Consider the following 16,042-nt stretch of genomic DNA (forward strand, 5'->3'; position numbering starts at 1 on the left):
TCAAGTTTGGCTTCATTGTTATTGTGGTGAGTAGTCAGAAGCTCAAATGTAAATAAAGTTACCAATATTTATTACAAATCTAAATATAAAAAATTTCAATATTTCTTGTGTCTCTGTTCATTGTTATTGCTAAGAATGACTAAGGACACATAGTATATGACATAATGTAATTAAAAGCACTTAAAATTTATAGCCCATTAGAAATGCTAGATATTAGTTGTCAGCATAAATCAGTGCTCAAACTCAATTGAATAATCTTTGTGTGGTTTATCTGTAAGTTTCTGATAATTGTTGAGCTCTGATAAAGTGGAACAGCATGCTAGATGAAATTTGTTTTAGATGACTCCAAGTTTTGCTATCTACAGAGACCGTTTTAGGAAAAAATTAGTCTACAACCCATTTTTTATCAGCTTACAGTAGGCCATGAGCCATGGGGTCAAATCTTTCTTGAACACTGGCAGATTGTTCCCTTTAAGTGATTGAACAATTTCTTTCACCTTTCTTCTCAATTTTAGAATGGTGAGAGTATCATGATTGAACTTGCAGCCGGACCTTTTGGAAATAATGAAAAGGTAGGGATGGCAATTAAATACAAATGGCTACCAGTGTATGTGTGTGTGTCCAGTTAATAATTTTGCCTTCTTGTGTAATTCATTGGTCACGTAGTGCATGTTAAGGTATTGTAAAGCTTTATTTCTCAGAAAATATAGCCCTTTTCTTAGTTATTCTAAATTATTAAATACCTATTGACTTGGGTTTCATCCTAGAATGATGGAAACTTGGTGGAAGCCACTGCTCAACCCTCAGCTCCCCATGAGAAAGTAAGGATTGTATTTCAGATATGTTCATTGGACTTTAAATCATACCCTCTGAGACAAGACTCTTCTTTGGGGAAAAAAAATCCAGATTACCAAAAAAAAAAAAAAAAAAAAAAAAAAAGTTTCAAGACCTGAGTCCTATTTTTGGTAAAAAGGAAAGAGAAAAAGGTTAGATATGGGGATACTGGATTAATACTGTTAACCCTACATGTGTGTTGGGTTTTGTTTTTCCAAAACTACATATCTATTTCTTTCAAGCTTTCTATAAATTCAGAGTATATATATGCCTAATTTATGTTCTCTGATTCTAAGCTTTTCTAAAATGTTAATTCTCAAATGTTAAAACAATTATTCTAATATCAATCCTTCCATTTCTAAAGGTATGGGTAAAGATTCCTAAGAGGTTTATTGGTGGCCTTTTTTTTTTTTTTTTGTAATTACAGTTACCAGTAGTCATCAGAGTACCAAAGCTGGCCTATTTCTCAGTAATGAGTGTGTGCCTCATGCCAGTTTCAATATTGGGTTTTGGAGACATTATTGTACCAGGTAAGTGATTGTAACAATTTGAGTGGAAATATACTGATGGTTTAACGTTGTCAAATGTATAGTATCAAATGTCAAATGTTAAAAGTTACCTACTCTGTATTAAGTATTTCTGGCTATAGCTATAGCTGGGATCAGCCACAGAGACAGAGATGGAGAAAAAGTGTTTTGGCGGGTAGAAGATAAAGCCCAAATAGTAACAACCAAAGTATATTTTCCATGGCTCAAAAAGTGTCTTAGAAGAAGTAACTAGTATCAGTTTGACCTTCTTTCCCAAGAAAGTATATAACAAATCCCCTTTTAAAAGTTGAATTTAATATTACCAAATGTATCATAATAAAATAATAGTTATATTCTAGGAAAAGTGGTTTAGGAATACTAAGCAAGGTCATGACCAAGAGGAAAACATAGTAGAACAACAATAGCTTGTAGGGCACTATAATGCAAAAAAAATACAGCATGTGGTGGAAATTGATCACCTTCTCCTAGCATGTCTTCTCTGACAGTTATTGCAGTTCTGCATTATTTTCCTCACTGGGCTACCTGTAGAATAAAGTTAATCCCAGCCCAGGAATAATATAGTGTAGAAATAATTAATAATGTTTCTCAATCAGCTGAGAGTTTTTCCTTCCTCACTTTTCTTATAGTCTCCTTATGTACTAACTGCCTGTGGCTGGGTAAAGAGTACTGGCTCTTCTGAAAAAGCCCTTTCATTGACATAGTAAAGCTGGATAGAGAGAGAAGCAAAAAGTGTTGCCGTGTGAGCTGGATGGCAAAGACCAGTGTAGCAGCTCTCTTAGCTCAGTGAGTCTCCATTCACATAATTGATTAAGTAGGGAAAGCATTCTGTTGAGTAAACTTAAGGTTTCTTGAATATCTTTAAACTTATCCCCAACTTTACCAGTCCCACACCATGTGCTATAAAAAGCACATAGCATAGAATTGGTGAAAACAGTGTGATCGTATGTAAATACTGCATTCTTGAAGTAAATGTTGAAGGTCACTAACAAATATTTCCCCAAAAAGCAGAGTTTTTGATAATATGTAACTTAATTCTAAAAGCTAAATTCTAATTTGGGGGGATGGGTATCACTGTTTTTAATGTATTGAAATGTTGATTAAACAGCAAATATAGTAAAAACATAACAAGGAACTACCAAGAAAGATATTTGATTAATTATGTAAGGACCAAAACTAATTAACTGAAACAACTAATAAAGATAGTAAAATTATTTTCTGATTTTTTTAAGCAGTAGAATGTCATTCTTACTGTTTCATAATAGTGTTTAGCAAATAAATAGTCTGAGATTTCTTCTTTGGAGAGGTTCAACACATTTCTGAAATAGGTAATAAAATGTTTTTTTTTCCTGTATACTTGCATGCTTACAAGTTAGAGCTTATATTTCATTGCCATTTGAACTCTCTGTATTAAAATTCCAAATTATTTTATTCTCCATGGAAAAGAGATTTCTTTGATCACAATTTGAAATTGTCTTCCTTGATGCTCTTTCAATACATTTTTTTTGATGATACATTTAAAAATTTTTGTCAACACTAGAGACCAAATAGACTAGAGACATATACAGAATATTCCATCCAACAACAGCAGAATACACATATTTCTGAAGCACACAGGGAACGTTTTCTAGGCTAGATCATATGTTAGGCCACAGAACAAATCTTAGCAAATTTAAGAAGATTGAAATCATACCAAGTATATTTTCTGACCACAGTGGTATGAAACTAGAAATCAGTAACAGGAGGATAACTGGAAAATTCACAAACACATGGATATTAACACACTCCTGAACAACCAGTGGATCAAAGAAAATATTAAAAGAGAAGTAAAAATGTGTTGTGAGACAAATGAAAAGAGAAGCACAACATTTCAAAACTTATGGGATGCAGCAAAAGCAGTTCTAAGAAGTTTATACTGATAAGCATATACATCAAGAAAATAGATCTCAAATAAACAACCTTTCTTTACACCTACAAGAACTAGAAAAAGAAGAACAAACTAAGTCCAAAGTTAGCAGAATGAAGGAAATAATAAAGATTAGAGCAAAAATAAATAGAGAACAGGAAAATAATAGGAAAGATTAACAAAAGTAAGAGTCAAATATTTAAAAAGATAAACAACATTGAGAAAACTTAGCTGGACTAACCAAGAAAAAAAGAGAGAGGATCCAAATCAATAAAGTTATAAGTGAAAGAGGAGACATTACAACTGATACCACAGAAATATTAGAAAAATTTCTCCATGACATGGAATATTAAGCAGCTAATAAAAATTATATCTTTAAAGACTGTTTAATGGCTTAGGAAAATGTTTAATACATGGTATTAAGTTTAAAAAAATCAGCATGTAAAATTTTGTCCAGAATTTGAGGTAGTTTAATGTTCTAATGATGCAGAAATGAAGGTTAGATACAATACAACATGTTCTGTTGCCATAGTTAACAGTTGAATTTGTATTCCTGTCGTTTTTTTTAAGAAAATAATGTAGAGTGTTTTTTTAGGCCTGTTGATTGCATACTGTAGAAGATTTGATGTTCAGGCTGGTTCTTCTATATACTATGTTTCCTCCACAGTTGGTAAGTTTTTGTTATTTCTTTTTATTATATTGAATTGTACTGTCTGTAGGAAAAGGTCTAAAAATAAGGAGTCCTGGATTCTAATTCTTCACCATGAATGAATCAGACATACTTTTTCCATCAAAAAGATAATTATACTTTACTACCTATATCACAAGGTTTGGGAGGTTTAAAAAGGAAATTATACGTGAAAGAAAAACTTTAGGTTCTACACATAAAATGTTTATTAAAGCACATGGCACATAAGTAGTCAATAAATTCTATAATACTAGATTTTTTAAAAATACAGTATAGGGACTTCCCTGGTGGTCCCTATACTGTTAAAGAATCCACCTTCCAGTGCAGGGGACATGGGTTCGATCCCTGGTCAGGGAACTAAGATCCCACATGCTGTGGGGCAACTAAGCCCACGTGCCACAACTACTGAGCTCACTCACCTCAGCTAGAGAGCCTGCTTACAGCAAACTACAGAGCCCACACACCACAACTACAGAGCCCATGCACCCTGGAGCATGTGTGCCACAACTAGAGAGAGAGAACCCGTATGCCACAGCTAGAGAGAAGCCCATGCGCCGCAACGAAAGATCCTGCGTGCCTCAACGAAGATCCCACGTGCCGCAACTGAGATCTGATGCAGCCAAAAATAAATTAAATAAATAAATAAATAATAAGTCTTTAAAAATATGGTACAATAATTACATATTAATATAAATAAATTTATGGCACAATAACATTTCACCTGGGACAGCAGCGGTAGTTGTCACTCATCCTTTTATTTCTATTATTGAAAACAGACAGGAAAGGGCTGTAAGCTAAAAAATACTTTTCTGCTTCTGAATATATCAAATAGGTATCTCAAAGTCTGTACACCAAAGTTCTTTATTCTTAGGTAAATGGCCTGCACCAGAGCCATTTAGATACTGTTCTAGCAAAGTTTTCAATTCTACAGTGGAATTAAGTCTAGTAAATTAAAAGTGTACATTAGTGGTAGAAAAGGGTGTTGCTAGAAATAGTTACCCTGACAGTAAGAAAGAACAGCTAAGTAAGTGAAAAGATGAAAAAGGGGAAATTATAAAGAAATAAGAAAAGCAGTCTGAGGCCATTAAGTATAGTACTCCCAAAAGGCATTAACATATTAGAGTCCAGCACCAATCAGTGTGATAGAATAAAAGAACTCAATGAAAAGACAGATAATAGGACTGTCAACTCTGCTGTGTAACTTTGGGCAACTCACTTAACTTCACTGGTCCTCCATTTTCTCATCTATAAAGCAAGAAGGTGGACTGCATTGTCCATAAAGGCCCTTCTAGCTCCAATATTCTGAGACCCTGTGTTCATAATGAGACCCTGAATCATTAATAAAAGATCAAATGACGTTTGGTATGCGCTTGTTGAAGAAGACCAGGAAATATATAATCAATATTAGGAAGATTTTTCAAAGAAACCTTTAGTACCTACAGGTACAGATTTTAGTTACCTAAAATGTGGAACAATTCAACATCCTTAATAGTGGCAGATAATTGAGGCTTCCTTGAATTAGTATCTTTATCAATGATTAATGATTAGGGTAATTATAATGAAAACACTAACCAGGTTCCAAATTTTTCAAAAGCTCTGTAGAATGTCTCTCCTAACTACTGTCTAGGAAAATAATGAAATTATGAAAAGAAGTCATAGGGCAAAAACGTCCTTAGAAATATTCGAAAACCAGTACTTTAGTGACAGAGTTAAAATCCACCTTTGATAGCATATAGAAATTGATACTTGTTATTCTTCTTGCAGCCTATGCCGTCGGTATGATACTTACCTTTGTTGTTCTGGTGCTGATGAAAAAGGGGCAACCTGCTCTCCTCTATTTAGTACCTTGCACACTTATCACTGCCTCAGTTGTTGCTTGGAGACGTAAGGAAATGAAAAAGTTCTGGAAAGGTAGCGGCTATCAGGTATGTGCTTATATCTTGGTTACCAAGTTATCTTATGACACTGCCTAAATTTGGATGGGAACTGCTTGTATATATCAAAGCTTTTACATGCCAAAAAGTTGCCTTGAATTTGTCAGGATGTCCTAAGTTTTTTCCACTACTACCCCCTTACTATTCACCTGCTGCATCATCAGTTCTCATCCCCACTGCAATCTGATGCCAAAATTCTGGTGACTCAAGATAAAACTACCAAGAAGCATGGGAGGGCATCAGGGAAAATCAAAACAGCATTTCAACATGAGTTTTCAAAATCCACACAAAAGTCGCCTTCATGAAAGGTAAAACCCTTGTTTAAGTAATAAATTTTGATACTGACATTAGCTATTTATAGTAAGAGTCCTGAGATTTTGCAGATAAAAAGTACTCTCTCCAGCATCTAAATGGGCCTAATGAAATGAAAGAGGGCACTCATTTCAGATTTAAATAGATTAAGATTAACCTTTCTGTAAAATTCCTAGAACAGAGAATATCAGATACCAGAATCTATCATGTTTGAGTTATTTCTTCATTGCAGTTAAACCCCTTTCTTCTTTTCCTAAATGTTCTTGGTATTCCTGTAAAGTTTGTTTGTTTGCTTCAAAATTAAAGAGGGTTGGGAAACCCTTGCCTGTTGAGGTCATGGTCATGGCATTGATCCCTTCATGAGGCAGTTAGCTCTTCTTTGCCCTATTACAACAAACTACCCTCTGTCATCCACCCTCATGCATGCATGTCAGTGATCACATGAATAAAAACAGAGAAACTTTGGGTAGATGGCTGCAATTCTGTTAGTAGATAAACAGTTCAAAGTTCATATCCACCTTGTGGTTGGTTGTAGTGTCATCTTTATTTAACAAGAGGTGATTAGCACGTTAAGTTAGACTACTATAATTGAAAAAAGCACCAGCTTAGAATTCTTTGGGGTAAGTCTTATAATTTCTTTGAGATTAGGATAAATACCTGCCTTTCCTACCTCACAATGCCATTGTCTCAACTTGTATTTATACACATAGAATTAGTTTATGGCCCCAAGGTCCTGGACTAAACTAGTAAGACAGCTTGTAACTTCCATGAAGAGGACACCCACATGGAATGTTTTATAGATTTTGAAAAGTAAAAGTATGTCCTACAACACACACTCTAATACTTGTTTTGTTTTGTTTTGAATATTTATTTATTTATTTGGTTGGTTGTGCCAGGTCTTAGTTGTGGCAGGCAGGTTCCTTAGTTGCAGCAGGTGGGCTCCTTAGTTGTGGCTCATGGGCTCCTTAGTTGTGGCTCATGGGCTCCTTAGTTGTGGCATGCAAACTCTTAGCTGTGGCATGCATGTGGGATCTAGTTCCCTGACCAGGGATCGAACCTGGGCCCTCTGCGTTGGGAGCACGGAGTCTTAACCACTGTGCCACCAGGGAAGTCCCTAATGCTAGTTTTTGGAAGTCACATCCCAAGAAGTGCTCTATGTCATCATTTTTAAAAAATAATTTTCTATTTCTTCACTTAGCAAATGTTTATTGAGCAGTTCTATTGAGCCAGGTACTGTTGTAGGTGCTGTTGATAAAAGATGAACAAGTTAGAAGCAGGCCTACTCTCACGGCCTCTTGAAAGTTAGAGTCTAGTGGAGGATACAAATAGAGTCACTAACAATAAGGTGTGATGAATGTTAGTTATGGCAGGTGCCATGAAAACTAGAAGTGGGACACCCAGTGCTTATGGTTTTGAGACAGTCAAAGGTGATTTGAGGAAGGGAAGCTTCTTAAAGAATGTTAAGTTTATGGGACTTCCCTGTTGGTGCAGTGGTTAAGAATCCGCCTGCCAATGCAGGGGACAAGGGTTCGAGCCCTGGTCCGGGAAGATGCCACATGCCATGGAGCAACTAAGCCTGTGCGCCACGACTACTGAGCCTGCGCTCTAGAGCCCGCGAGCCACAACTACTGAGTCTGCGTGCTGCAACTACTGAATCCCGCACGCCTAGAGCCTGTGCTGTACAACAAGAAAAGCCACCACAATGAGAAGCCTGCGCACCGCAATGAAGAGTAGCCCCCGCTGGCCACAACTAGAGAAAGTCCGTGCACAGCAACAAAGACCCAACACAGCCAAAAAGAAAAAAAAGAATGTTAAGTTTATGTTGAGACTTTAAGACTGAGCCATGTGTTCCATATTGAGGGAACCATAACTTCAAAGGCTTGGAGGGAAGAGCATTGACAGATTTAGGAACAAAATGAAGTTTAGGATAGCTATCCTATTGAGTAAGAATAGGGGAGCAGTAGGAGATGAAAACTGGAGAAGGACGCAAGGGAAAGAGTCTGTAGGGTGTTGTAAGCCAGGTTCAAGAGCTTGGACTCTATCCTAACAATATTGGAGACCATTTTAGGAGTTTTAAGAAATCTAGAAAATGGATTGGAGGAGGGAGCAAAACTTGAGGCAGCTATTACAATTAGAAGCAGTGGTAGCCAGAATTAGAAAGGTAGTGAGATTGAGAGAAGTGAACAAGGTCAAGAGAAATTTAGAGGCATTATTATTATTTTTATTTATTTATTTATTTATTTTTGCGGTACGCGGGCCTCCTCTCCCGTCGCGGAGCGCAGGCTCCGGATGCGCAGGCTCAGCGGCCATGGCTCACGGGCCCAGCCGCTCCGCGGCACGTGGGATCTTCCCGGACTAGGGCACGAACCCGTGTCCCCTGCATCGGCAGGCAGACTCTCAACCACTGCGCCATCAGGGAAGCCCTAGAGGCATTATTAATGTGATCTGGTGATAGAAGCAGTTTAGGGAGAGGAAGTGGAGTCCAAGATTTTTGGCTTGGGCAGCTGAGTGGGTGGATGGTGACACCACTCACTGAGATTAAGAAGGGCAACAGATTTGAGAGATAAGATGATGAATTCAGTGTTGGACATTTCAGAATACCTATGGGACTACCAGGAAAAGAGAAGTAAGCAGTTGAATAAACATCTCCTGATATGCAGGAGACAGGCCTAGCTAGAGACAGAAATTTGGGAGTGTCACTAGCATACTCCGTGAGTGAGAATGTAGAGGGAGAAGAAAAGGCTCAGGACAGAACTGTGACCAAGAGGTTTCTCCTTTTAGGGGCACTTATCTTATTAACTGATTATGAGGCAAGTCAGGACAAAGAGGATGAGCAACATGGGGAAACTTCGTTTAGGGTTAAAATTTAAATTTGGGACAGTTAATGAGAGCACATGGTACTATCTTACAGAATTAAGTATGTTGTTATTTTCATCACCAGCATTTTATTTTTACTTGTAAATTTTTCCTTCCCCTTTCATGCAGCTTTCAGGATCAGATGGTTTATTATAGCACCTTTCCTCCTTTCTCTCTCCATGCTTTTTATTGAGGAGAATGGGGATGGTAGGTAAGAATGGACTTCAACCAAGGGATGCATTTATATTCCCTATGAATAAGTGCTCTGTCCTGGACCATTCAAGTTTCATTCTTAAAAATTGTGACCTTGAAAGAAATGATGATTCTGATTCACAACAGCTACATATAAAGTTAAAGATCATTGCAGCTGGACACAAAGCCACGGTAAATAGTTACAGAAGGATGGACTCCAGGGCCTTCACTCTAAGACATAGACGCTAAATAAGACAGTTGATTGTAGGAAAATCCATTTTAAAGTGTCAAAAAATAGGACAATTTTGGTAATACACTTCTCAGTTTTGTAGTATGGTATCATAATTTTATTACATAAGACATTCAGAATATAAAATACCACATAGTAATAAAAAGCATGGAGTCTGGTGCCAGACTGCCTAAGTTTGAATTCTGATTTTGTTAATTATTAGCCATGTGACGTTAGACAAGTTACTTAGCTTCTCGGTGCCTCAGTTTCCTCCAGTGTAAGATGGGATAATAATCAACCTGCTTCAGAAGGTTGTTGTAATAGATGCAAATTGCTTAGTACAGTACCTGGCATGTTGTTAGCACTATAAATGTATTTGCTATTATTATTTGTAGGAATTGAGTTTTTTTGTTTTGGTTTATTTGTTGGTTTGGTGGTTATTTTTCAATTCATTAACTGATTTCTACTTTCCTGGTTTGGATATTAAAACTTTGGGTCTTTGTTAAATCTGCTTCCTTTTAACTTATTTGTAAAAGGCCATCGCAAGCCTCAGAGAAAAGATTTTGTTAAACATGGTCATTTTCCCACAGAAAATATTAAGCATGGACATTTCCTGAAATTTTAGGCAAGCTAGTTGCAGAATATTATAAACTGCTGCCAGGAGAGAGTCTATTTTTCCAAAAAACTAGCCTTTTTAAAAGTTATAGAATGTAATGCCTTCTGTTAATGTGAAAAAGAAAATCTCTCATTCCTTTTGTCCAACCTTTAAAGTCCAACTTAATTTAGCTTAAATATTGTCATTTGTGGAAGACAGTATATTATAACTTTGGCATCAGTTCTGGCAAATTATTTAATCTCTGAAGACTCCTCGTTCATAAAATGAGTTTGGATTTACAGGGAGGTAGGAGAATCTAATCTATAGAGGTAGGTTAGCCCAAAGCTTAGTGAGGCAAGTGGATGTTGAAATCAGATAAGGCTAGCAGAGGCTTTGGAAGTAGAACAGGGAACCTCAACAAGCTTGGGAAAATAAAGGGAGACTAGGTATGGACTTAGTGTAGGAGAGGCCTGAGAATCAGCCCTGAAGACAACCCTCAGGCCATTACTGGTTCACCTCTTTGGCTAACAGTATAATAATCCTTTCCCTCTTCTCCCCCTACCTCCATTATCTCTTTCCAGAATATCCCTTATATAACTTCCAACTCAAAATCTGCCTTCTCCAAGCAGATATCCAAGAGTTCTCCAACTGAAATCAGGTTCACCTTTCCCCATATTTTTTTTAGACTTTGACTTTAAATACTTATTAACACCTGCCTTGTAGTGTAGATATTTGTGTATGCTTCCCTCACTTAAGTTATTAGCTCCTAGGTGTTAGGAACCCACAGTGCTGATAACAGTGTTTTTTTTTTTTTTTTTTTTTTTTTCAGTACACGGGCCTCTCACTGCTGTGGCCTCTCCCGTTGTGGAGCACAGGCTCCAGACGCGCAGGCTCAGCGGCCATGGCTCACGGGCCCAGCCGCTCCGCGGCATGTGGGATCTTCCCGGACCGGGGCACGAACCCGTGTCCCCTGCATCGGCAGGCGGACTCTCAACCACTGTGCCACCAGGGAAGCCCATAACAGTGTTTTATACACTGTAAATTCTCCGTCTATGTTATTGAAATTCTTCATGCAAAGCAATTATAATGTTCAGTCCTTAAGGCACTGACCTTTAATCACTTTTGTGTGTGTGTGTAAGCTTCTGGGTTGTGTTTTAGCAGCCTTCATAAAATTACCAAAAATGTTAATAAGGTATTGTAAAAGTGTGGCACTTTTGAAACATTAAACTAGACATATCTCTACAGTCTTTATATGTAACCATTTTTTGCAAGTGCCAAAAGTTTTTGCTACTGTTTTGAAAAAAAAATCAAATGTAAAGCAAATAGTATAAATTAAAATCAGAATCTAACAGCACATTTTTTAATGCTGTTATCATTTGATTCATTCTAATGCCTGATATTATCATTGAGTGTAAGAGTAGTAGAAAGCAGGACTTTTCCACTGGAGATTTTTAAAAGTCATGGGTAGCCCTGATAGCCTTTTTATACTGTTTTCAAAGGGCAAATTATACCTTGTTTTTTGCTGAAACTTAGAGACTTCATAGAGATACTTTAGTATTTTACTTGGGAGTCATTCAGCCCTTCCATGAATTTCTCTAATCAAAAAAGTGAAATTTCCTACAGGATTTCAGTAAATGATACTAGTTTGGATATCTTAATTGTATATTCTTTTCTATAGCTCAAAGCTACTTACACTATATTTTTATGAACTATTTTTCTGGAGTGCTTTAAGAGCTACAATATTCAGTTTCCCTTATTTTATAATGAGTGTAGAGAAAATTAAGGTGTTTTTTCTCTAAGGAGAAAAATGAAGCGGTGGCATAATTACTTTGGCATATAGAACAATTAATAGAAATCAGCCTTTGGGGAGAATTTTTTTGTTTCTAATCCTGAATCAGCGGAGTTAGATTTATGCAGCAACCTCCAATGGGCTGTTTTACTCTGGGTGGGAAGTAAGTTTTCACTTTGTTAATATCCAGTAAACAGTGGGTTTGTCTCTGTTAAATGTCACTAGTGCTTCTAATTATTTTTAGAAGTCACAAGCTGTAACTGACAAGTCAGAATACAGAGATACTTAGAACAACTCTGCTGTAGTATCAACAACTCTCCAGTTACTGCACTTTAATGAGCATTTTATTAGGCTGTTTTTGGAGATTGGTTCAGAGCTATCAGTAAATGCCAGGCTAGCCGACCCAGTTTCAGAGAACATCTTTTCTAAATTGAGCTTGCCTATTTACAAATATTAAGAAAAAAATTTACATGAATTTTCTGGTTAATTTTATTATCTATGTTAATTTTTCTTGTGTTTTTAAAATCCTATTTCAAGTTTGCTCTTTATTTTTCTGTGTTGTTTTTTTTTTGAAAAGTCAGTAAAGAAAAGTAAATACAGAGTAGAGATGTCACTTCTCAATAAGTTGATTTTACAAGTTTTTTTCTTTTTAACTAATATATTTTTATATTTAGAGATTAGATTACAGTGCCAATGAGGTACCAGAGGATTAGGAAAGAAGAGGCACATTATAACTTAGAGTTATGTAGGCTATTATTTCGTTAGGTTACAGTTATCAGGATCAGCAGGTCTTGGGGAAGAAAGAGGGTTTTTCCCCAACATCCATTCTGCAGTTCTCTGTCTGCACAGCTCCAGCCTCTTACACCGGAGTGTCTATAAATTGCTAGAAAAAGAGGGGGGCTAAATATATCTTATGTGCTTCTTCTTTCCCTCTCTCATTTAAATTGTGACTAAAATCAGCTCTTCAGCAACTTCGTCTTTTGTGTTACCTATCTTGATTTGGTTTTTATGCGCCCCCCTGCCGACCTACCGCAGAAGTGCTATGAATATGCAACTACATTAATCTAGGGGATATCTTTGGCAAATAGAGGACCTCAAAACTGATTGTTTAGGGGCTTGAAATGACTCACAGAGCATCAGCAGGTTTGGGTTTTATAAGCTGTCTCCATCACTTGAGACAGTTGTCAGCTGAAAGCCTCAGCTCATGTTTGTATTCTTCTTTGTCTGGCACGTCCAGAGACCCCATTTGGAAATTCTTGCTCTCTCTGCTTCCTCTTCCAAAAAACACTAAAGCTTTTAGAATCAGTTTATAAAAATGGGAACATTTATCTTGCTTGTCTTCTACTTCTTAATAAAGGGGAAGGGAAAAACTACATCACAATACTTAAATCTAATCACCAATCTAAAAATCTTTGACAATCTTCAGAAAGACATTAAGTACTTTTTCTTTTCCTATTTTTTTATAGGTCACACTTAATTTTTTAAAATTAATTAATTAATTAAATTTTGGCTGCATTGGGTCGTTGCTGCACATGGGCTTTCTCTAGTTGCAGTGAGCAGGGGCTACTCTTCGTTGTGGTGTGCGGGCTTCTCATTGCAGTGGCTTCTCTTTGTTGCGGAGCACGGGCTCTTGGTGCGTAGGCTTCAGTAGTGGCTCGTGGGCTCAGTAGTTGCGGCATGTGGGCTCAGTAGTTGTGGCTCATGGGCTCTAGAACGCAGGCTCAGTAGTTGTGGTGCATGGGCTTAGTTGCTCCATGGCATGTGGGATCTTCCTGGACCAGGGTTCGAACCCGTGTCCCCTGCATTGGCAGGTGGATTCTTAACCACTGCATCACCAGGGAAGTCCCTTTTTTCCTATTTTTACTTAGTTTTATCTGAAGAACAGGGTAAAAACACTGAAAACATTTAAGTCTTTCTTCCTTCATTCCCAAACATGCAAAGATTTTTATGAGAATATGGGAGGAACTGAAGTGATCATTTGAGAGAAGTTCAACTGGTAATTCCCCTAAAATAGTCTATGGCAAGTATATTCTTGTTTTTGTTTTCAGATATCATTTGACTTTTAAGTACCTTTAATATCTTTGCCCTTAGTAGAAATTTTTGTCATACAGTCTTTTTAATATTTTCATGTATCATTTTTTTTTTTTTTTTTTTTTTTTTTTGCATTACGTGGGCTTCTCACTGCTGTGGCCTCTCCCGTTGCGGAGCACAGGCTCTGGACGCGCAGGCCCAGTAGCCATGGCTCACGGGCCTAGCCGCTCCGCGGCATGTGGGATCCTCCCAGACCGGGGCACGAACCCGCGTCCCCTGCATCGGCAGGCGGACTCTCAACCACTGCGCCACCAGGGAAGCCCCATGTATCATTTTTAAATGATCCTAAGGTCAGTTCAAGGTGTCAACCAGGTTATACTGTCCCTGAACCAGCTGGTATTCTCACAGTGATTTGTGGTGCCATTTTTAGTTTTTCCACCTGTAGGAGCGGACACTGCTTGGAATAGTGTCCTGGAATAAGCATCAGGAATATCTTGTGATGGATATTCCCACTGCCATGCAGGGCAGTATTCATATTGGGAGATGGAAATAGTGGAAGATCCAGAGAAAGCACTTATCAGATCGGCCCTAGTCTAATGATTAAGCTTCCTGAAAGAGTCATTGTCACCCTGAGCATGTCCTTCCTTAAGACTGTGGATGTTGAAACAGTACATTGCTCCAAAAGGAGTGCTCGGTTCCATGGAGCACTCTGTGTCTCTTAAACACTGGGACTCCTTTTGCCAAATTAGTGAATACTGGGGACAAGTTGAAAATTTGCATTTCCTAACATCTTTTATTTATGCCTAGATGATGAACCATCTGGACTCTGCAACAAATGAAGAAAACCCTGTGACTGCTGGTGAACAGATTGTCCAATAATAATATTATGTGGACTTGCAATAATGTGTCAATTGATTTTCTACAAATAGAGTTAGCCGTTTTAAATTGGCTTTTGAATTGACAATCTGAAAGAACTTCAATGATGTGCTTGCAAATATGTATTTTTAAGAGCTGGTACTGACGACTACATGATAAGTAATTAAAATACATTTGCTTTAAACTATGTTAAAGTTGTGCCTTCACATTAAATAAAAGCATATGGTCTGTGTAATTTTCAAGATGTAATATATACAGTATATTTTTCTAAAAAAAAAGTCTTCACCCACCCCTGTACTTTTCTTACTGAAATCTCTTTCTTTCAACTCTAATGATAGTTAAAAGTATTTGTCAAAGTGAGTTTCTGAGCAGATTTTACTGTAAAGAATTATGCAAATTTTATGCTCTATAGAAATAACTGTTTAAGACCATGTAAGAAGGCAGTTTAGCAATGGAATTTTAGACCTTTTATCACTGCAGAGGTTAGAAATATATAATTTGGGAATATAAATAAATGTGTATTTTTGTAGCATAAGTTTTAAAAAATCCCAATCCTTTTTTAAACTTGAGAACCTAAATTACTTCAGACTACATATGTATTATATTAGAATATTTTTCCAGATATAGAGAAACATAATATATAGAACTAGTCATTAAAAGGAAACAAAAACTGAAATCCACAGTTTTCAGTTCTGCTGTTTCCTTGAAGATGTAGCTTGAATTTCTAAACTAACATTTAATTCCACTATGGTATTTCTGATCTCTGAAGTTTGGTTCTGCTAATGTTAAGACTTAATATTTTATAAAAATTATTTTTCTTATTAAATTATGTATTAATACATATGACTCATTGTTTGAGTGTTAACATCCCTAATAATCCCCTCCCCTACCTTTTTTTCCCCTGATCCCTACTCCTTTCTCCATAGGAAACCACTGTTAACTTTTTAAAATTTGGATGGAGAATGGTTTACTAATATACAAAGCGTGCTTCAGAGAAAAGAATTGGAGACAGAAGACAGGAGACTGGGTGTTAGTCTCAATTCAATTACAAGAGTTTGAGTAAATTTTATTAGCTCAATAAAACTGTATCTCAGCTTTCTCATCTGCAAAATGAGTATGTTAGAGCAACTAATCCCTTTGGTATCTTCCAACTTGAAAAAATCTTTCTCATTCTTTGCTAAATCTCAGATGTGGACTTGAACATTATCCTGGGAGTCATAGATCACATTATCTTTCCATTTTCTTTTATTTTCTC

The 16,042-nt window shown here is 36.9% G+C and overlaps 1 protein-coding gene across 1 annotated transcript in view; it reads left to right on the top strand.

Annotated features, from left to right (window-relative positions):
* SPPL2A (signal peptide peptidase like 2A) overlaps positions 1 to 14,957 on the top strand; it is a gene marked incomplete at its 5' end in the record, with an annotated part of 49,860 nt that extends 34,903 nt beyond the window's left edge. Inside the window, 5 exons of the mRNA XM_079701228.1 lie at positions 516 to 572; positions 1,262 to 1,364; positions 3,881 to 3,955; positions 5,738 to 5,898; positions 14,719 to 14,957. Coding sequence (XP_079557354.1) covers positions 516 to 572; positions 1,262 to 1,364; positions 3,881 to 3,955; positions 5,738 to 5,898; positions 14,719 to 14,790 — 468 coding nt within the window. The 3' untranslated portion in view covers positions 14,791 to 14,957. The remainder of the gene's footprint in view (positions 1 to 515; positions 573 to 1,261; positions 1,365 to 3,880; positions 3,956 to 5,737; positions 5,899 to 14,718) is intronic.
* Between the last annotated feature and the right edge of the window lie 1,085 nt (positions 14,958 to 16,042).

The sequence above is a fragment of the Hyperoodon ampullatus genome (genome assembly GCF_949752795.1).
Source record: "Hyperoodon ampullatus genome assembly, chromosome: 3".
Taxonomy (NCBI): domain Eukaryota; kingdom Metazoa; phylum Chordata; class Mammalia; order Artiodactyla; family Ziphiidae; genus Hyperoodon; species Hyperoodon ampullatus.